This window comes from Aphelocoma coerulescens, chromosome 4 (assembly GCF_041296385.1).
Source record: "Aphelocoma coerulescens isolate FSJ_1873_10779 chromosome 4, UR_Acoe_1.0, whole genome shotgun sequence".
Classification (NCBI taxonomy): domain Eukaryota; kingdom Metazoa; phylum Chordata; class Aves; order Passeriformes; family Corvidae; genus Aphelocoma; species Aphelocoma coerulescens.
Genome location: NC_091017.1, coordinates 1590296 through 1612158, shown reverse-complemented (window position 1 = coordinate 1612158; position 21863 = coordinate 1590296). Strand labels below are relative to the sequence as shown.

The 21863-nt window shown below is 45.0% G+C and overlaps 2 protein-coding genes across 2 annotated transcripts in view; both read left to right on the top strand.

The window, feature by feature from the left end:
• DCK (deoxycytidine kinase) overlaps positions 1-21863 on the top strand; it is a 59098-nt gene that overhangs the window by 16683 nt on the left and 20552 nt on the right. Inside the window, exons 7-8 of the mRNA XM_069012383.1 lie at positions 138-268; positions 1874-2000. Coding sequence (XP_068868484.1) covers positions 138-268; positions 1874-2000 — 258 coding nt within the window. The remainder of the gene's footprint in view (positions 1-137; positions 269-1873; positions 2001-21863) is intronic.
• The window catches only part of SLC4A4 (solute carrier family 4 member 4), a 146610-nt gene continuing 126665 nt past the window's right edge, over positions 1919-21863 (top strand). The window contains exon 1 of the mRNA XM_069012380.1: positions 1919-2000. Within this exon, the coding sequence (XP_068868481.1) occupies positions 1990-2000 (11 nt within the window). The 5' untranslated portion in view covers positions 1919-1989. The remainder of the gene's footprint in view (positions 2001-21863) is intronic.

The following is a 21863-nucleotide window of genomic DNA, read 5'->3' as shown; positions in this document are numbered from 1 at the left end:
TTCATGGAGTTTGGCCTTCTGGGATTGAAGGGATTCTATCTAAATAGTGATGGTGTGATGGTCCCAAGTGTGGACTCTGCCAAGAGACTCACTGAACCCTTCCTCATAACAGATTTTTTTCTGCCTTGTATTTATAGGTTAAATGGTGTAACTGGGACTTGGGTAACTTCCCAGTAACTCCACCAGCTGTTTGGGTACCAGCTAGAAAGGAGCAAGAGGGGCTTCCTTCTTCCACGAGAGTCTCACCAAGTTTACTGTGTCATTTGAGGTTTGTTGGGCAGATGGTGTTTTTGTATGACTTACTATTGGGTTTATTTTCCATAACGATTTGGGAAAGCTAATTATTTTTTCCTCCCAGTCCAGGAATGGTTGCTCATTCTTTCCCATCACTGAGGCACTGGTTGGAAATAGGCAAAGATTTCACAACTTTTCGAAGCCAACTGTGTTCTTTCCCTGCTGAGAGCCCTCCAGCACTCTCCTTATCTGCCTTAGAAGGAAAATGCAGCCTGTGTTGACATGCTTCATTTCATTTCTCCCTCTGACTCCACATAACCTGGCACAGTCCAGGATCATTATTGACTCTTACTTGAGGATTGTGTGTGATTGGGCTTAATCCCATGTCCTGCTGTCATCAGGAGATGTCACCTCACTCTCCTGGCACCTCTCTCTGCAAACTGTCACTCTGTTTTCTCAGTGATGCTTGCATTTGCAAAGGAGCAGGGCTTCTAAATTCTCAACAGATTTTGCCACATCCTGCATAGGCTTTAGAAGCAGCTTCTAGGTCTAGTAGTGTCTGGGGAAAAAAGTGCCTGCAGCATCTAGCCTGAGTCTGTAGTCACAGTGATTCCAAACATGGAGTATTGCTCTGTAACCACACAGAGCACAGTTACTGCTCAGCAATTATCACAGCTTATTATGGTTTTGGTTTTTGCTGTTTCATGGTTGTCTTTCCTGTAATCTCTTAGCACCCGAGATCTGGCTTTTGGCTTTCTTCTCTAGAAAGATTCTCTGAGGGTTTTCTGTCTAACAGCCTGGCCACCTCCTGCCCACCCCACACGGCTGAGGGACAGCGGGTGTCAGAGTGCACGTGTAAGGCCAGTTTTACTGTATGCGTATGGAAGGGAGGTCATTACAGTACCCAGTGTAGAGGCAAAAGCCTGGCTCTAAACCCAGGCGATTGCTAATTCTTGAAAATCATTCCCATACTGATCCTTCTGAGAGTTGTCCGTGGTGCTCAGCTTCAGGATTTCCCAGACTTGCCCACAAGTTAAACAGTTTTGGGTGTGTGTTTGCGTGTTGTGGGGCAGCTTGCTTATTCCCATTGGCTACTGCAGCCTTTGGGCTTGTCTTTGACTTCTTCCTTTCTCCTGTGAGTGTGGTTTAGAAATGGACTGGCTAATCTGATGCTTTAATGATGGCCAAAATAGCCTTAGCCTCAGTGGTCAAACCATCTGATTTTATCCACCTCCTGGAAAGTTGTTCCTCCCTTTTCCACTTGTTAGCAAACTGAGGTGTTTGCTGGATAAGCAAGGATAGACAGGAGCAGAAACTGAAAGCTTGTGACACAATAATGAACTAAGTGCCTTCTTCAAGTCCCACAGTTGCTTGCCTTGGCTACAGAGAGAAAAAAACCCCTTGTTGCTCTGCGGTGACAAGCTGCTCTGGTGTCCTGGTGGGAATGCACCTGCAGCAGAGCCCCAGGGCCTGCACAGCTAATTGAGATGTTGGAAGCTGAAGCCTGGTCCAGTCTGGCCCAGCCCCGCTGCTGACTGTTTCACCTGGCAACTAACAGTCCTCTTCTCGTTGCATTTTGGCCCTGGCCTTTTCAGAGGCATCTGGGCTCAAGACAAATCATCTCTTTTATTTGTCCTAGGCACCCCTGCAGCTCCTGGTATGGCTGGCAGTATCTGAGACTCTCCCAATCCTCCATCGTGCATTGCTGTGAAGCTGAAAAGGGACTTGCTCCAGAAGCACAAGGAAGAAGCAGAAATGCATCACAGGTAATGGGGAGAGTCCATGGCTACAGCTGTCATGATTTCTTTCTGACTGATCCACACCCAGTGTACATTTCAGCAGGACACATGACTTCATATTTTAGTTGGGCACTTCTAGCTTATGGTTATATGATGGGAAGAGAGAAAAAATATAAACTGGTTCTCTGGTTTCAAAGTAAACAGACATTCTCCAGTGTCTTTGGGACTGGGCTGTGGGCTGAGCAAGTGTGCCCTGGGCTGGTGGGAAAATATCTTGTGGAAAGAACCTCTGCAGTCCTGCAAACCTAAAGGAAAGTGGGATTAGACTCTCGGGTTGTTCCATGCCTGAGTAATGCCACAGAAGAAAAGGAAAACTGGTCCCTGCAGAGTGTGAAATGTGGTGTTAACAACAGGACATTGTCTATGTGCTGCTGTTACAAAAGGTTTAACTTGGAGACCTGTCAGCAATTAATTACAGTTGACTTTAAACACAGTCTTTTTATAGGTAAAGAACATTTTATTATCAAATCTGCACTTACCTTCACAGGCTTAGGAATTTTGAGTGTTTGAATTGGTTGCAGAGGCAATTAAGCACCTAAATCCCTTTAGAGATGAGATCATGTTGGTTCTTTCCATAACAAGAGCGTACAGTATTTATTTCTGCTTTTTATACAACTGCCATTTTTCTAAATTGTCTTTTGGCTCAGCTACCTAAAGCTTACCTCTCTTATTGCCACAGCCTTCTGACTGTGCCTTATAATTATAAGGCACCTGGGAGGAATTCAGTCTAACACTGTCTTCCTTCAACGTGTTGTTACATCACGCATAGAAAGATCAGAGAGATAACCCTTTGTCCCAGGTAAATTAGAGCAAGTGGAACAGCATAAGCAAGCTGGAATTAGTTCTTCCCAGAAGCAATGTGAGGGTACGCTAGGGCGTGGGCTGGCTGACCTCAGAGCAGACTTGCCTTCTGGAGAGAGGAGGTGTCTCACTGCTCAAGTCCAGGCTTTGGAACAAAAAGGTCCCAGAAACAGACTGGTTGTACTTAAGACTGGTGGTCTCCTGAGACCATTTAGTGAGGTAGAAACAATGATAGTTCCAAAAGTCACAGTGCTGTTTAACATGTCCTTTCCCACTCTGGTTTCTGGAGCTGCTGAGGAAGGATGCTGGCTCTAAGACATCAGCATTTTTGCTTAGAATGGTCTGTATTAAGTAATGGTTTGAAAGGCTCAGGAGAATATGCAAGGGATGGATATGTGTGGAAAGCAATCTCAATGCTGTCTGAACACAAGAGACTCCTAACATTTAAAAAATGGCCATCATTTTTGGGTATTCATGTTTGGGTTTATCCCCTTTGGTACAAAGTCCCCCTTTCTAATGGGAAATAACCTGCATGATGGAAACTGAGGGAGTTGAAGCACCTCGGTATTTCTGAGAGGCTCGGAAGGGGCATACGCAAAATGGATTCATGGCTCTGGAAAGTGTTGGCTGGAGAAGGGGCCACTGGATGGAGCTCTTGTCCTGTGGTTGGCCACCACTGGTTACCTGAGAGGCATTACCTGTACCGGTGAGGAATTCTGCTAGAAAACCAGTCTTTGAACAAGGTAAGGGGCTGGGATTCCAGTCTGATAGTGTGGTGGTGATATGTGATAATGCGGTATTGCTTTGTGAGAAACCCATAGCTCCTGGTCAAGAAGGAAAAGTTCAAGCAGTGTGACTGTGAGCATTTGGGAGACCACATTCATCAAGGTGGGCAAACAGGTATGGCCACCGCCAATCTAGGAGAAACCCAAATCTGAAAGGTGCCAAGTAAAGATTTGGCCTAAACTGGTGGCTCTGAGCTTTCAGAGCCAAACACTTTTGGCTCCAAATAAGCTGCTCACCTGAAAATCAACAGTTTTTCAGATGTAACGGGTAATAAATCCAGAAGGAAAGCTACATGTATGTGCAGCTCATGTAGTTACTGACATCAAAACTGAAGCATTTCAAAGAAACATGATCCTGTTCTCCATGGAGATGTGTGGTTTAACTTCATTCCTGTTGTTGGCTGGGAGGAGCAAAATTGCAAAGTCTGTCTCAGAACTGCTGAGGCTGACACTGTTGGGAGCAGAGATTGCAGGCAGCGAGGGGTCAGACAAGATCATGTGGTTGTGTTTGGCTGTAGGTGATGGTTTGAAGCCGTGTCCTGAAGGAAAGTGCTTTTAGCAGAAAGATTTCCAAGTGGTGTTTGCCCTAGTTTTGTGACAAAGACGTTGGTCAAGAGGGGATTTTAATATGATTAGTGCTTTAAGGCACACAGTGTGAAATAGCTTAAAGGGTCCACCTTTTCTTCTTTCTGTACGTGAAAAAGGGGAGGACACTTCTTCAAAACCTACTGAAGTTATTTTTTTTTAAAAAAGACAAATTAAGTGTGTTGTTTGAATTGACTGTTGGGCTTCCTTGAACTGAAACAGGCCATTTTATGTCATTTTATCTGCCTTTTACCATGCATTTAAAATAGTGCCATTGCTAGTTGCCTGCCTGGTTAGGAGTTAAAAGGACAAGTGAAATAGTGCTTATGACATACTGTATATGTTTAAGACATGGAGTTCTTTCAGAGGAAGGAATTAGAATTGGAATGCTTCCAAAATCCAGTTTTAATAAATTGCGTGTGACTGCAAAAAGGGAAAATTCCTTTCTTTTCACTTAGTTGCTTTTCTCATAAAAAGAGTTTGGAGCTGTGTGTATGTGCTGACATACGTGCATGTGCACGTTGCCTCGCCGCTTTGGGCACAGGTTTGGGATACTGACTGGTGGGATCTCTGGATTGTAAAATCACCTGTCAGAATACCTTGCTTTAAGGGCTGTGATTTGCCTCCTTTTTAAATTTTTGTTCACCAGTTTGGGATAATATTTGCAAATGACTTGTTTCCAAAGAATATTAAGTGTTTACTGCGGAGCTTGATGCTGGCTCAGGGTTACCTGACACGCACCATTTCAGGTGCAGTTATGCATCCAGCACTTTGTTTCCTCTGCCTGCAAAAACTGTCAAGGATGTCACATGTGGCTGGTTTGCCCCCTGCCATTCAGGGGAGAGCTAACCCTACCCTTCCAGCTCACAGTCCTGGCATTCCTTGTTAAAAATTCCTGACTGACTATTCAAAGCCTTTCTTATTCATGTCTGTGCAAAGATTATTAGGACAATTATTAGGACCTAGTGGTAGTCAGAGGGCTGAAAACATAGCTGAAAGTAAAAAGTGACGTGGTGCCAGGTGTCACTCTATTGAGGCTTTTTAGAGTGAGCTCCCAGCGTTTCTATCTGCTTGGTGCTGCTTGGACAGAACACGGCGTAGTTCCCTGCTGTGTGCTGGTCATGGGCTGCACACTCGCCTCCCTGTCCCAGCAGGAACTGCCTCCAGAACAGCTTCCCAGGCTTGCATTGCTGGCTTGGGGGACAAGATGCTACTGGTAGAGGGGTAGGGAATTGAAAGAGGATGTGGGTCACATTTTTTTCAAGTTCTTGGTAGCATATGTGTATGGCATGATGCCTCTGGAAAAGTAAACAGCATTTCAGGTTTAGTCATGCCCCGTGCTCATTATAGTCCTGCTGAGGGATTCCAGCAACTTGCCAAGTGCCAGTGCCTAGCACCGGATAGTCATCCCAGCCGTAGAGCCATCTGCCTCGTGGGTGGGAAGAGCCTCTGACAGCTGGTGGAGATGCTGGGTGGGAAGAGCTGGTGCACAGACAAATGACATGCTAATCCCAAGTCAGAAAAGAGGCATGATGCCAGCTGTGCAGGACAGGGATTTTTGCCTAGCAGGTGTCTGAAGACCTGCTGGCTCCCCAGAACAGGCATTCCTCTCCTTCTGCCATTGCTGGCCTCGTGCTTCCAAATTATTCAACGCTTGGGCAAAGCGTGAATAGAAATCACATAGCTGAGAATCTAACTGTGCCCTGCCTAGGTGTGTGTGAGGGTTGTTGGGAAGGTTAACATGGGGGTTTCTGCTGTGTAAGCTGCAGGAAAATTCTTCTGCCCAAATTTCTGCTTGCTTGCTGAGCTTTGACTGCAAGAAGAGTGAAGAGAGTGCATGAGAAAGCTCTCCAGGGAATGAGCAGCAGGATAGGCTTAGGAAGGACAGAGTGCTGTGCTGAAACTTGATTTTCAGCAGCTGGTATCTTCTAATATGAAGTTGCAGCCCAAAAATGTAGAGACAGAATATAAAAATACAGCAGTGAAAGTGACTTTCCATGCTAATGGCTAATTTTGCTTTCTGTTTTTAACTCTGCCCAGAGTTAGCTTTGAATTTACTTACATGATGAAGACATCAGCACTGCCTGGTTTTAAGAATCAGGCTGGCATTTAAATGCAAGCTGAAGTCTATTTCTGTAAATGGGATGCAGAGCACTCTCACCAAACTGTTAGAATTTCCTGCTAATTGTGGTGTTTCATTTCTGGCCAACTGCATTCCAGAATGGCCTCTCTCTAATGTGCTATTTACTGACTCTATTTTAGTAGATGAGCTGCCCAGCTTAGCCATAGGAAATTTCTCTTCCTTGTACAGTGTTCTAAAGCCCCTTTAAACGAGAAGGAAATCTATAGGTTCATGTGGTAATTTTGATTTATTAACTTGAGGTAGGTATAAACTCTTCCTGTTGGAGTGTTGACAATGTTTGGCATTGAATGGAGATGCTGGCATATATTGTATAGGAGGTCTGAGATCTGTAATAAATACAAAGGCCATAAATATTTAAGGCCTATTGCATCCCATCCTACCTTTAACACATCCTTTAGTACCATTTAATGGAAAATAACTTAAAGCAGATCTAGGAAAACAGCTTAAAACGAATCTGTGTCACTCTGTTACTTGTGGAAAATGGAAATAAGGTTTTAAGACAACGCAGAGCACCTTGGTGTTCCCTACAGGGTTGGATTCGTCAGCACACACTTCTCACAGAAACACCTGAACTGACTCAGACCTGGGTCTTGAGCTCGGGCTCAAGGCTGTGGTCGTGGTGCTGCACAGCAGAGTGGGGCAGTCCCCCGGACTGGGGGTAACTGGCAGGCCACACACCCTCCATTAGACACCCCAACCTGACTCTGCTTTCATGTGTTACAGTCCCAGAGTCATGGTGGGAGCAGCCACCCAGACTCATTTGAGTTGGGAGGTACCTTAAAGCACATCTTGCTCCGCCCCCTGCCGTGGGCAGGGACACCTTCCACTGTCCCAGGTTGCTGCAAGCCCCATCCAGCCTGGCCTTGGACACTTCCAGGGATCCAGGGGCAGCCACAGCTTCTCTGTGCCGGGGCCTGCCCACCCTCACAGGGAACAGTTTCTTCATAATATCTCAACCTTCCCTGTGTCCATTTAAAGCCATTCCCCCTTGTCTTGTCATTCCTGTCCTGCCCTTGTAAAAACTGCTTTCTTGTTTGGAGAATGTGTCTCTTTAGAGTTGTTTTGGGAGTTTAGAGTGAAGCCTTCTAATGGGAGAGACAATGCAGCCAACAGATCCTTAGCACGGGAACTCAATTTCTGCCCTCATGTTTTTACCTCTTTCCAGCGGAGAAGGAAGTTCACCTTGTTTCCCTGTGTTTATTGGTTTGAAGGACTGAATGTGGTCAGGGTAACTGTTAAGTGGAAAGCAAAGGTTTCCTAATGTGAAAAACAAGTCTTTCCAGGGCTTAGAATTCCCCATCTGTAGCATGTGGTGGTGCAGATGTAGCTAGGAATACCAAGAGCTGTGTTTTCAGATTCCTCAGCTTTTGTTGTCTTCCAGTGAGTCAGCATCTATTGCTGTGTAAAAAAATTGTAACATGGAACACCTTAAAAGCACTGATCCCTAACAATAAACAATTAAAAGGAAAAATTGAATCCTTCCTCCTGCAGAAAATCAGAGCCAAACTGTGCTTCCAAGGAAGAGCATTTTGTGATGTCCTTGATAACAGTAATAACAATAAAGGTCACGAGAGCTCTGCCATCCTGAGCCATGATGTTGCTTGCTTAGACAAGTGGCCCCTGCTGAGGCTCAGATCAGGTACATCTGATAATGGGGATGGAACGTGTTTATTTTTGCAATGTGTCAAAGAACCTGTTTCTGGTCCTTGCTCTTCTGTAACAGTCAGGTATTTATTTACATGGTCTGAAGCTCCAGGGCTTCTCCTATAAAAAGGGGTTTATGTATCTGAACAGTTCGTACCTTTCCTTCCCCTTTGTGTGCTGATGGCGTAAGATCTTAGAACAGAAGATAGAAGGGGAATGGGATATTCCTTACCTAAGATTATACTGTTGCCAGAAAGTATGGTTTCACCCTTTGTTTCTTTGCAAGGAATTAAATTGTAAATATTGGTGGTATAAAATCTAATTTTAGGAGGATATTCCATATCATAAAATATCATGATGATGCAGTGGACATAGAAATCTATCAAACTATCTGTAAAATGATCAGGAGTGCATTGTTTACTTTGTGTGCCAATCCATATTGAAGAAAACAAATCAGGAATCTCATGGATGGCCTTACCCTGTGAACCAAGCGTGCTTTGAAAAACTAAATGGGTGAACGTGTCTGTGCCTGGTTGTTTTGTATATTTGGGCCCTTCTGTTTTAAAATCGTAGCAGCTAATTTAAAAATTAATTGAGAGCACTACATTTTCATTTGAAATACAGACAATATAAATATAGAAGTCAATGACCTATTCAAACAAGTCGAATTAAGTAGCAGCAGGAAATCTGATTATACTGGTGAAGTTGTATATTGCAAAACCTTCACTTCTCTTGCTGGACATGAGAACATGACTGATGATGTGTAAACTGGAAAGGGTCTTAAGAGAGAGGCACCATAAACAGAGGCCAGACTTAAGCAGGGCCTTACAGAGTGAGGGAGAAAGACACTGGATTACAAAGTCCAAGTTCAGGATCTCTCCTAGAGCCCGCAGGAAAGATTCTGGGACCCTTCTGTAAGCAGGGACTCGTGCAAGGATTATGAAGGACAAGGTTTAGTTGCCAAGGGAGAGGGAATATGCTGTTTAGCAGTTGGTGGGGCTTTACCAGGAAAGGTCAGAAAACTGCAAAGTCTGGATACTTCTGTGCTTTTAGGTACTTCTCCATGTAAAGCCAAAGACAGGCTGTTGTTTTAACACTTCAGGAATGCTTGGTCACAAAATAAATGTGGATGCTAAACATCACTTAAGCATTTTACCTGCCTGCCTGATATGGTAAGAAATGCCTGAATTGCTCTGCTTGCTTCCTCTTCTGGGGACAGGAGGGAGCTCAGGCAGCAGCTGCCAAAACTGCAACACTTGGGGACTTAGCTGGAGGAATTTGGTTTTGTGTTTTCCTGTACTACCTCGGGGGTCTTTGAACATGGTTTTCTTTATGACTCTGACAAGCTCTTTTGAATCCAAGTCCCCAAGGTTTTGGGTCTCCCTTTTACAAAGGTATTCAGTCCAAGGAATGTGGTGGGCACATTTAAGTTTTCCTTGGTGCAGTTGCCATGCAGTATTTTCTGTTCTGACTGCTCCGATTTGCAAGTGCCATTGCATGAGTGTCATGGATTAAGTTGTATGGGTTGCAGTGCATGGGATACATTCCCACTGCTTCCTGGTATTCACTAAAACCAGCGGACTCGAAATAAATAATGTTCAACTGCTCTAATTTTAGCATAAAATGAAGATAACTTGTTGGTCAGCATTATTGTTCCAAAGAGCGTAACATTATCCAAGAAACCAGCAGGACTCATAGGCACGTTCTGCTGGAGAGTTTTCACACAATATCCACCATAAACTGTTTTCTGTTGCTATGAAACAATCTGAGAAGATCAAATAGTGGATAAACATTGCATAACTCATCAAAGAGATCAAGTAAGGTGTAGAGATAAGGGGTGGAAGTAATTGTGGCACTAGGAGAGACTTGGGGAGGGGTAGAGAGCTGAGGCTGGAAAACAGCATTGGAGCCGTGTAGGCAGGAAGGAACGGACATCCTAGCTAAAACACTGGTGAAAGTTCTTGTAGGAAGCTCCATGCCTGGTACTTTAGTCTGATCTCATGGTATCTTAGAAGGATTTCTTCTTCTTCCCATGCAAAGAAATCAGAAAATATTTCTACCAAAAAAAAAAAAAAAAAGGGAAATATTTAAAAATTCGAATAATTTTTCTTCTTTTGTTCCATCTTGTTGCTTAATTAGGAGCTTCTTCATCTTAAAAGAATGGCTGCTCTCTTTGTAATGATGCTTTTTATAACATCAATGTTCCACCGCGTCAGAACATCCAGGCTGACAACATAGAGTTGTCTTTGCTTACCGAATCACCCCAGACTCGTGCTTCTTTCATGTGTTTATGCAGATTTATTAAGTCCATTCTTGTCATCCCTTAGCAGAAAAGATCAAACAGAAGATAAACCACTCATGCCTGCAGCAGCATTCCTGCGTTGGCCAACTGCCTATTCTTCCAGAGGCACTGTACTCCATCCCACCCAGGAAAAGTGCTCTGGTAAAAGGTTTAGCTTTGCTCTGTGTTCTCAGGGTCAGCAAAGAGGGAATCTGGCAGGCTGGCAGAAGGGGGGGATTTTCCAGCAAGCTGTTAAATGGCCATGGAGAAGGTCTGACCACTCAAAGGGAAGGAGGATGGAGTAATGTCAACTCTTTGGTTCATGAGTAAGAAGCAGCTTTGGCAGGTTTTTGAACCTGGTGTTTGTCTGAGTTAGCAAAGAATTCCAAGTGATTTCAAGAGAAATGGATTACCCCACTGATTTCACTGGGTGCCAACTCTGACTTGGAGATAATATTTACTAAATTGAGTTAAAAACTTCCCTGCTTTTCAATACAGGAAGGAGGAGAAAGATCCTGTTAAAAAGAACTGCAGAGACCATTTCAGAGCTCTTGTTTCTGGTGACCTTTCAATAATGCACAGCAGGACAGAAAGCAGCAGTGGGTCAAGTTCCTTGGCCTCAGAAAAATGAACCCTATTTTCTGAGGCTGGGCTACTTCAGCCTGTGACATTCATGGCACGAAACACTTTACAGGCTTCCGGTGGCAGTTCTACAAATGTGACAATGGGGTGTCAGCTCCGAGAGGAAGGAGCCTTTTTTATGTCTTTGCATCCCAGATAAATCCCCTTGTGTTTTGAGTTTTGGCATCTTCAGTTGATTACTCATGCAAAAGTGTGAAGGGGAAATACTACAGGGCTAATTATAATCACTTTTAATTAGATCCTGCAGCAACCCCTGCAAGAAATTTTAAGTGAGCAATGCACACACTCTGTGAGATTAGTGCTGCTTTACAACTAAATCCCAAAACTATGGAATCCTGGAATGGTTTGGGTTGGAAGGGACCTTAAAATTCATCTGGTTCCAAGCCCTTGCCATGGGCAGGGACACATGTCTCTGCAGCATGATGGTATGGGCCCCAAACCATAAAGCACAAAGAAGTGTTGAAATACATGGACCTATAAGTATTCTGCTGTTACTTGGGAACTTGGTGAAGCAGCTAACAAAGCAGGAATTTTGGATGAAATTCCTGGTGACACAAGAGTGGGAACCATTTCAAATATCCACTCTGTCCTGAATGTGAAATTGTTCTTAGGAAACCCTTATATAAAAGGTCTCAAAAAGTTACCTGCTCAAACAGTGTGTCAATTCCATGCCTGTCCATGCCATGTCCATTCCATGCCTGGTGTGGCATTAGCAACAGGAGTGAGTGGTGTTATCCTGTGAGGCAGGTGTTGGACAGGATGTTTGGAGATATGGTTAGCTGTAAGTCTCCCATGTTTCTTCTTCCTCTGATTTCCTCAATCACAAAGGAAATGATAAAAGAAATATTTTTGTAAGTAAAGAACTGGATAATTTGTTGTTGTTAACAGGTAAATTCTTAAAATTAAAATGAGCCCTCATTTTGAAAGCCTTGAATTTGTAAATGGATGAATTGACCCAAGTTTTCCAGGAAGTAAGCTTGGACCTTTAGGGCTGTGCTCAGCACTCCCTCTGAGATGGCTGAAACGCAGGGCTGCGAGTGCTCTCCCTCCACGGGCTGTCGTGCTTGTCAGTTTTCAGGCTCGCTGAGAAGGAAACTCTCCTGGCTTCTCATTTGTGGAGATCAAAGCATGGAGAAGTTTAAGAAACTCAAGCAGGGTTCTGGGTGAGTCAGTGGTGTTTTCTGAAATTCAAGCCAGAGTCTTTAACCCTGGTCCCACTGGCAAATCAATCGAGAGGCAAGTTAATAACAGAAATAAATTAATTCCTTTCTTCTTTGGTTCTCAAAATGCCTTCTAAAAGGATTTTAGGATCTTTCTTTAGGATCCTCATTCTACAGACAGTAGCAAAACTGTTCTTGTTCTTTCCATTTATTTAAGTATTTTCCCCTCATTTCCTCACCAGTGTTCAATTTGGGGCTTCTCTTGGTTTAAGACAATCTAAGGAGAAGGCTCTGGAACGATTTGCCTCCCCATACAGATTTCACCAATCCTGTTCCACCAATAAGGAACCAGTACAAGTAAAAAAAATATCAGTATACTAACAAGGGGATCAGCGAGAGGCAGAAAGTAACAGCAAATAACTGCTAGATACAGAATTGCTACATCTCAGAACCCCGCGAGAGAGAGACCTGAAGTGTAGGACGAGTGGCGACAAGTCCTCTTGAGAGCCTTCCCCCAGTACTGGCCAAAGATCAGATGAGGGAAATACGTTCAGCAAGGGCACAGTACAAGTATTCAGACTTGTGCACAGGATCCATATAAACTACTAATTTTCTAACAAATGGATGGAATAGTGTATTTTAAAGAGGTTTTCAATGCTGCCTCAACAACTCCAACAGATAAGAGATTTATTTTGTTTTCTTTCTGAAGCACTCTAAACAAACACGTTTGGGACTGAACTGTGTCTTTTCCAAGATACTGTTCTGCTGCTTCTTGTTTTTAGTAGGGATTTAGAAGGCCATACAGACAAGTCGTGAAAGCTAGGGATCCCTGGCCTGACCAGGAATGTGACTTGTCAGCCTGTCATTCCTGTGGAAGAGATCCAAAACTGTCTGGTAGGATGTCCAGAGGCTTGGCAGGACAGGGTGGTGCAAACTGAGAGGGAATCTAATTAGCGCATGCAAGTGTCTGGAGGATGGATGTTAAGAGGATGGGACCAGGCTCCTCTTTCCAAAGAGGGCCTTGGATAAAGGAGTGCAGAATGGGACATGGAGCGAGGAGTAGAGTCTGGCATTGCTTGGTCTTAGGGTCCTGGTGATCAACTGCCCTCTCTGGAGCGTACTGCTGCTGCAGCTCTGCGCCGACTCCCTGGCACCTGGCGTGCGCCCTGCTGGAGCAGGGGCAGGTTTTGTATGTCCTGTGCTGGAAGCAGGCTCTCTGGAGAAGGAATTGTCTTAACCTTTGCATCTCCTTCTGGAACTTAAGGGCGCATCTGGAGTGTTCAGTGCCTCAGTGTGACCCATTACTTGTTGGACAGCTGTGCTAGCTGTAGAAGCTAGAGTGTACATTTTAACAGGCAGTTAAAAATAGCTCGATCTGTTATAAATCACCCTCCCCTACCTGGTATTAATTTCCATGGAGCCAAAGAATTTAAAATTCTCCTGGTTTCTGCAATGGCTGCACCCTGAATTCAGAATATTGCCCCTTCCAAACAGAGTTTTAATGACATCAACAGTAAGTTCTTTCCAATGTACTGAAATCCTTAAGCCTTAAAAGAGACATAACTGCTGGATACTCTGCTGTGTTCTTCTTCTGTGTCTTTTCATTCCTTTTCTTCTACCTTGTGCCTTGGAATTGAACAGGATTCAGTTCTTCATTAAGTGTTCTTGGACTAGGAGCAGTATTGCTTTGGTTTTGTTCTCAAATACAAGTTAATGTAAGGGGGTAGCAATCCAGCTTTCCAAAGGGAAAAAACCAACAAACCAGAATAACCTGACGGCCTGGTTATCAGGCTGTGATTACCTGTTCAGGTGTATCAGACTTGTATGTTCCCAGGTTAATTGGCAGTACTGACTTCATTTGGACCAGGTGTGAAAACACTGCCATGTTTCTCTTTCCTAAACCAGTATGCATCAAAATACATCTTCCTATGGACATTATCCTTGGATAACTCAGGGGGTGAAAACCAGGCTAAGTTTCCTGCACTGCACACTTAATGTGCTGGTCTGAATCTTATTTCTAGAATTTATTTCCATTTTCATTTCTATTACTTAATACCATTCCTTAAATCAGTAATGTTTTAAAATGTTTTCAGACTTGTTTCCCAGAAGTCCTAGCTAAAAGGTAGCAGGAAAAAGTGAGTGTTGTGAAGAGTTAATTACAGAAGGAAAATCTTTTCTGAGGCTTAACTGGAGGCTAGTAATGAGTTTGCATTGCCTGGAGGTGCATTGGAATGAGAAGGAAATGGGAAAGGCGCTGGGGTGGGGTTTAACTGGTTTTGTGTTTTCCATGCTGGAAGACGGCAGATGAGTAAGTCCATTCCTCTTTTTACCTGTACATCACAGGTGAGAGCATCTCCGCACGTGCCTGGTCCGCTTCCATCCTAAGCATTTGGGAGCAGAGGTTGTCTGTGAGCCTCTTGGTGCAGCTCAGCAGGCTCTGGGGCAAAGCAGGGTGCTGGCGAGTGCTGCGCAGGAGTAGGCAAACACTGCAGCCGGCACCGGTGTTACCACAGCTACGCCTGCCGCAGGACTTCAAAGGGAAAGGCAGAAAACAGTGCTTCAGCCATACGTGACCTGAGCTGATTCATGCTGCGAGTTAATTCCTTTCCAGAGACCTGCAGCGCCTGAGATGGAGGGGAAGAGGGATTTCCTTGGGAACGGCTTTTGGGTTTAGTATTTTATCTCACAGGCTTGCCTTGAAAAGGGAGACAAGTGCTCTGTTTGCTTGTAACTGCTGAGTAAGGTATGTGATGGGTTTAGGTAGAACTGGAAGTAAGGTGTACTCTACCCTCCAAGAGAGCTGGCTGTGGAGAATTAATAAATTAGAAAATTTTACCCATCTTAGTGCCTGAGATACAGGCTTTGTGGAGGCATATCTTGTATTTTGAATGAGTAGTCAAGCCCTTGTTTTTGGGTTCAGACCCAGGATGAGAGCAAGTATAGGTGCAATGAAGAGTAACCCAAGTGACATAAGGGAGGAACACTGTGGAGTCCATTGCTGAACCACAGGTCTCCGATGTCTTCGGTGCTTCTGTACCTCAAGAAAATGTACATCCTGGCTCCCAATGCCAGCTCTTTCTTTTTGATGGCAGATGTGATCTGGCCTTCATCTGGAACTGGATGCAGCTTTCCCTCCTCGTTATTGCTTCTGCGTGTTGGCAGCCTGGAGCTGAAACACGAGATCACGGTTGTGCCGTGTCCTCGCACGTCTGCGCGTGCTGCCCTGAGGCGGGGTCCCACAGCAGCAGTGTGGGGAGAGCACGCAGCAGGACATGGGGCCATGTTTCCAGGAAAAACATGAGGGGAGGGATGGGCTGAGGTGAGCGGGGTGAAGGGTCAGGTGCTTGGGTCAGCCCCAAGATGGGCAGTTTGGCCCACTGACAGGCAGCCAACACGTATTACTTACAGTGTCACTGGGCAAAGGGCTCGCCTTACACCTGTGGCATCTTCAGAGCGAATTGTAGCAGTGGGATATAGCAGTTTGTCCTGGACCCCATGCCCTCTGTGCTGGCAGCACAAAGGCTGGGTGTTCACAGGGTGGACCCCGCTTTGGGGCTCACCCCGATGGTTCAGGCATTGCTGCTCTTGCTTGCCTTTCAGTGGCTTTAACGGAGACGCTCCCACAGCCTGTCGGGCAAATGAAGCAAAATGTCACAGGGGGGAAACTATTTTGATCCCTTTCACTGGGGGGGCAGAGGGGCGGGAAGAAGTGGGTTATAGTAAATGTCATACAGGCCTGGAATTGGAGTGTCCTTCCAAGTGGGACAGTGTTTGCTGGGCTCTGCCTCTCTGAACTGGAGCAAATGTGGAAGGCGAGCTGCTGCGAGCCGCTGGTTCTCCTGCTCAAGGAACCCATGGGACAGCTGGATCTGTGGAGGGACTGGAGGTAGGTCTGGGCAGCCTGGTTTGGGATGGGACACTGAGAGGCAGAATCAGTCAGGCAGGTACAATGATCTCCAGTCTGAAATCATAGCTCTACCTTTTCCCTCTGTGCCAGACTTGGTATTTCACAGAGTTTTTCCTGTTGATACGGGTCATGACCTGTATAAGACTCTTCTCAGGTGCAAGGTCTTTTGCACCAGTTCTGTTATTGTAACCGGGAGAGCTTTCCAGAGAATTTAGGAACTGGAGAGTCCTCAGAAAGTCAGAAGACTGTGGGGTTTTCACAGTCCTGTGCCTTGCAAGAAGTCTGAAAGGATCCAGATATCCAGTGGAAACCTGTCATTTTGCTGTGTGTTCCTGCTTGCTTAATTGCTGGTATGTGGATGATGACAGAGTGATTTCATGAAAATGAATTTTTTTTATCCCATGTGTGATCTGTCTAGCCTGTGCTAGCATATACAGTTACTTCTTGGATAACATCAACCTTGTGGCTTGTTGTCAGTGGCAGGTGCTCTTGCAGAGCCAACTTTTGATCTGTTTAAATCATTTAGATAAGTGGTATAACATCTCCCTGGAACACTGGGATAGCAAGATAAACCACGTTCCGTGTTAGGAAGAGAACGGTTGTGTGTCTCTCTGTATCTCAGAAGCTGTTGAATGTTTTTCAGCATTAATCTGCAGCCATAACGACCCAACTCTAACCTGCAGTTATTGATTGGGAGCAGAGCCAGCAAATGCTGCAGAGTTGGAACTGATATTCTGAGAACTGTGGAAAACAAAGGCAAGGAGAGGAGCAGCAGAGCGAATTGGTTTGTGATAACTGTGTGTACAAGGAACAATAAGGGACAGAGGAAGGCAGGGGACGTGTCTAATGGGCTCTGCGTTTCTCAGAAAGACCTAGTTGGGAAGATGTGGCATAAATAAGTCTTTGAGTCGTTCCTTTTCCATACTGGAAAGCCTCCTAAACGTGTTGTCACAAACCATCTGCATGCTGAAGACGTGCAATTTGATAAGGTATGATAGACTGTGCTCTAAATGTGACAATAGTAAGGGGATGTCTGAACACAAATATTTTCCTTCTCCCGTGGAAAATGTTTGCAGTGGAGCAGGGGAATCAAAGTACTGGGATATATTGCTTATGCCACAGTAAGGGAGAAGATGGGAATGGCATCCTGGGGAGAGCTTTGGAGAGTTGATCTGGATGCTACAGCTTTCCCCAAGAATCACAGGGCAGAGACCGCTTGTCTTCTGCAGGGGTTGCTGCCTGGCTCAGGGTCTTTTCCCTATCCACAGCTGCATCTTCCACCTGCTCCCGACCTCCAGCACAGCCGTGAGGGCAGGGGTGGCCAGGGTCCACTCAGCAGACCCTGCCTTGGGACTTCCCTGAGGCCTGTGCTGGGAAAAAAGAGCGGCTGTGGGAGCGCTCGGAGCCGTGGCACAGGTGAGAGGGTGGGGAGTGCAACACTGGCTTGCTGCCAATGCCATTGCTTCTTGCCATTCTTCTTCCTTTTATTTTCTTTCCCCACCCCAAAGCATGGGAATGTAGTAATTGCATTTTGACCCAGTTTCCAGAATCACTGTAGCATAGACTTTGGCGGGGGGGGGGGCAGTCTGAGGGAACCACTTAGGAATGAAAACCAGCCATTAGCTAGTACCAGAGGGGCAGGAGCAGCAGCAGACTGTTACAAGTATGCACTAACAGCCTTGTAGAACAACGTTATCCTGCATGTTTTTATGGGGGGAAAAAAAAGTAATTGCATTTACATTTTTTTGATATTTGATCCCTGGTACACAAAACCTTTTGAGCCTGAGTTCAGGTTGCCTTCAGCTGAAGCCCTCTAAGCATAGAGGCTTGGATCGAGTGCCTGGATTTTCAAAACTTGGCTGGAGGTTTCATGGCAGCCTTTCTTGTGGTTATTTCTGGTACCTCTGGCTGCCAATTGGAACGCAGGGCTGTAGATTTGTGGGGAAGTGGAAGGGGATGGGTATGAGTGCATGTATGGAGTAGGAGCCCTTAATAGCAAGAGGCTTGGGTTAAGAGGGGGTTTTGAAATGCGCAGAGACTCACGGAGCAGATGCAAGTATGAAATCCAAACCAATTTCCTCATTCCGGCTATTAATATGAGATGGAGAAAAGGTCCTTTGAAGTGATTTCAAGCACCAATTAATATCCCTTGGAATCTCCCCATCAACTCAGTGAGAAGTCTTGATGTGAGAAGCTGGAATTTAACCTCACAAAGTAAGATAGGTGGAAAAGGAGAAAGAAAAGGCCAGAAGACGTTGTCTTGAGGGATGGGAATACAGTGTCACCCAGCTTCTGCTGCATTGGTGTCCTCACTGCCTCTGTCCCTATCATGGATCAGGGGTGGCACCTGGAATAGTTACACATTAGGTCTAGGAATATCACCAGTGCTTGCGCATGGATTATGCTGCCTCTGCTGCAGTGAAGAAACAAAGGATGTCAGTGCCCCAGGCTGCATTTCCCACCACAAACAAGGCTGTACATGAAGACAGTGTGCCCTGGAAAGCAGCTCTTGCCTGCTCCACTGCAGATAACAGCTTGGTAAGAGAATGCTCTGGCCTCAGAGGATGAGCTGGGGTGCCTTGAGGATGTCCCCTCCCTTGCTGAAGACGGATGGGGGCTTTGAGATGGGACCATGAGTGTGGGGGAAAACATAGCCAAAAGTTCAAGGCTTTGAGAAATGGAGATAGTCCTCATGTGTTTGTATTAATCAAATGATATGTGAGATTCTCCAAAGGCAATATTTTATTCTGGAGTTGTTCAAGCATAAAATGAAAACCTGCCCTTTGACAGCACTCATATTTTGTTAAAACGCTCCACCAGAACATGCTGTCCCAAATATCTGTCAATACTCCGTCATGCCTGAGCCCTAAAGCACACAGAGCAGGATGTTGTCTCAGGACAGTCATCTCCTGTTGCTACATAAATGTTGAGGTGAAGCCTGAGTTTATTAGTTTTTAAGGCAGAAGATATTGTTTCTGCACATTTTTATTTCATACAGTGCCTTAATTTCTGTTAGTCTTAAGCTGATATGCCTTGGATTTATTTTGCTTGCTGGAAGGCTGGAGAAGCTGAGGCCAGACAGACATTTCATCTCTTCTGTGTGACAGCTTGGTCCTCATGGCTGCCCTTGCAGGTCAGTGCTCCTGAGGTTCCACTGCCTGCCCTTCCCAGTGCTTCCAGAGCACCAGGCACTCCCTGGCCTTGAACTTCTGCTCACCAAATTGCCTCCTTCCTGTGGAGAGGAGCTTGGATGTGGGTTGTTTGCTGCAGCCTTCGCTAGGGACTTCTGCTGGAGGTAACCACGAGAGGTATTTAAATAGGTGGTTTCAGCAACAGGTCTTGTGGGCAGGTTTCTCCTCTGAACTTCCTGGTGCTGCCTCACATAAAATGCACAGCTTAGCGATTGCTGAATGTGGGGAGCAACTCTCAGTATCATGGAATCACAGAGTGGTTTGGGTTGGAAGGGTCCTTAAAAGTCATCTCATTCTAACCCCCTGCCATGGGCAGGGACACCTTCCACTAGACCAGGTTGCTGGATATCTGACAGGGCTGGATAGGAAAGGTTTTCATACCTACAGGTATCTATCCAAAGGTTTCCCAGTGGAGTGTGTGGCTTCTGGAAGGCTTCAGCTCAAGTTGCTTCTCCCTTTCTTTGGGATTTCTCCCAGAGATCTGGGGCTACGTGCTCGGGGTATTCCTCATCTGCCTGTGCTTGCAGGAGCTGCTGCAGAAGGCTGCAGAGTTGGAAAGAACATTGAAAGAGCAGCCAGCTGTCAGGGGTGCTTTTGCCTTATTTCTTTGGCCTTGTTTTGTCTTGGACAACACATTTCTCCAGTTTTACTTTCACTCCGATTTTTTTTTTTTTCCTAGAATGCTTTGTTCTTCACACTGCCCTGAAGTGGCAAAGCCCTTTTGGAGTTACACATGCTCCCAGGGAACTGTTGTTTGCTCTAAACTAGACTGTTTCTGCTGGAATTACCTAACAAATAATTTAAAAGTCATTAAGTCCTCAAAGGTTTATTTATAGAGTGCAAATTTCTGGCTAAATGTGACCTGCCAATGTTTGGTTTTCAATGTTTTGTTTAGGAAATGTTGATATAAAAGATGAGAGACAGAACAAGAGATGTGAAAATCCAAAGCAGTGAATGATGGTGCTGTTTAATTATTTGAAAAGAAAAGAAAACATTTCTGATGACCCAGGATAGACAATGGGATAATAAACTGAAACCCTAGGCAAAGGAAGAAAAAAACCTCAAAACAACAAACCAAGCCAGCCTTTGGTGTGTGGCATCACAAATGGTGTCCTCCTTAAAAATTATCTGGAGTTCAGAAATGAAAGGACAGAAGAGAAAATACAATGTGGAGTTAGTGTCTTGTAAGTACCAGGTGCTCCTGGGTAGCCTTTTTCTCCATATCAAAAGAGGGCCTGCAGAGGGAAGATCAGGCAACACTTGAGAAGTTAACCAGTGGAAACACATTTTTCACTGGGAATAGAGTCTGTATTATCACAATAGGAAAATGGTTAAAGGCAAAGAGCTGAGATGAACTGAGAAAAAGAAGCAGCATTGAGATGAATATCTGTTATTTAAATTGGCAAAGTGAGGGGAAAATAGTGTTCCAAGAACAATAACCTAAATGGCACTGTAAATCAATCAATGATAGGTTGTCTGGAGCTGAGCAATGTAGATGTCCATGGATTTACTCTGTAGTTTCCTATGGTGGTAGTTTTATAGCTTTTTTCCAAAGTATCCATTGTAAGACATCATCTGAGAAGGCTGCTCAGGTGTGTTTATGGTTGGATGTACCGGTTTGGCCAAATTTAGAAATATATACTCTGAGAGAAGGCACAACCACCCCTCCCCCACCAGGTTCGGGAAAAAAAATAAATTTTCCTCGAAGGAAAGTGAAGAAGATAAAACTATTTATTTAACAAACACACGGGAAAGGAAAATGAGGTTAAATGGTAAAATCTTTTGCTGTGGAGGAAAAAACCTGGGAAAGCGTTAGAGTCCTTCCTTTGGTCTCCTCGGAGCCGGGGCTTGGCCCAGGGCCAGGCCCTCTGTGCCCGACGAAAAGTCCTCCCGATGTGCTCTGAGGCTGAAAAGCAGTCCAGTAGCAAAGGGAGAAAAATCCGGAATTCCAGAGAAGGAAAAGCAAAGTCCAGCTCTCAGTCTCTCTCCGGAGAACCAGAAACTGAAACAACTGGCCAAAAGCTGACTGGAACACAGCAAGCCGGGTGCTTCCTCACTCCCCTGCCGCGGCTGGGAAGAAAAAAAAAACCTCCTATCTTTAAGTGACCTTGAACAAGCTGCAAACTGCTTTGAGAAAGTTTTGCTCAGTTTTTTTCTTCTCCCTCTCAGGCTCAGTTTAGAGGCACAGAAAGGCACAAAAATTAATTCCTGGGCATAGGCAGCGATATGGGATACACATCATAACGTCACCCCAAGACATTCCACCCCTTATCCCATATTGTTGGCTCAATGCCCAAACTAAGATATTCTAATTCTACACACACATTAATACATATATATATATACACAGCTATATATGAACAGTGACAGTGACAATCAGCAAGCAGGGGTATACAAGCATTTCACACTACAATCAGATCTCCCTGTGGTACACAACGTGTTGTTCCATCTTTCTTCATTACCCACCATGTGCAACCAGGTCCCTGGGCGAAGACAACCCCACGGGTGGGTTTGTCTGTACTCGAGGCAGATTTTACCCACACAGTCTTTCCTAACAGACCTCTGACATGCACTACTGGGACCTTATCTCCATCTGTTGTATGCAGGGATTCAGATTGGGCTGGACCAGCTCTATTGGTGGAACCTCGGGTGTTAACTAACCAGGTGGCCTTTGCTAGATGCTGTTCCCAA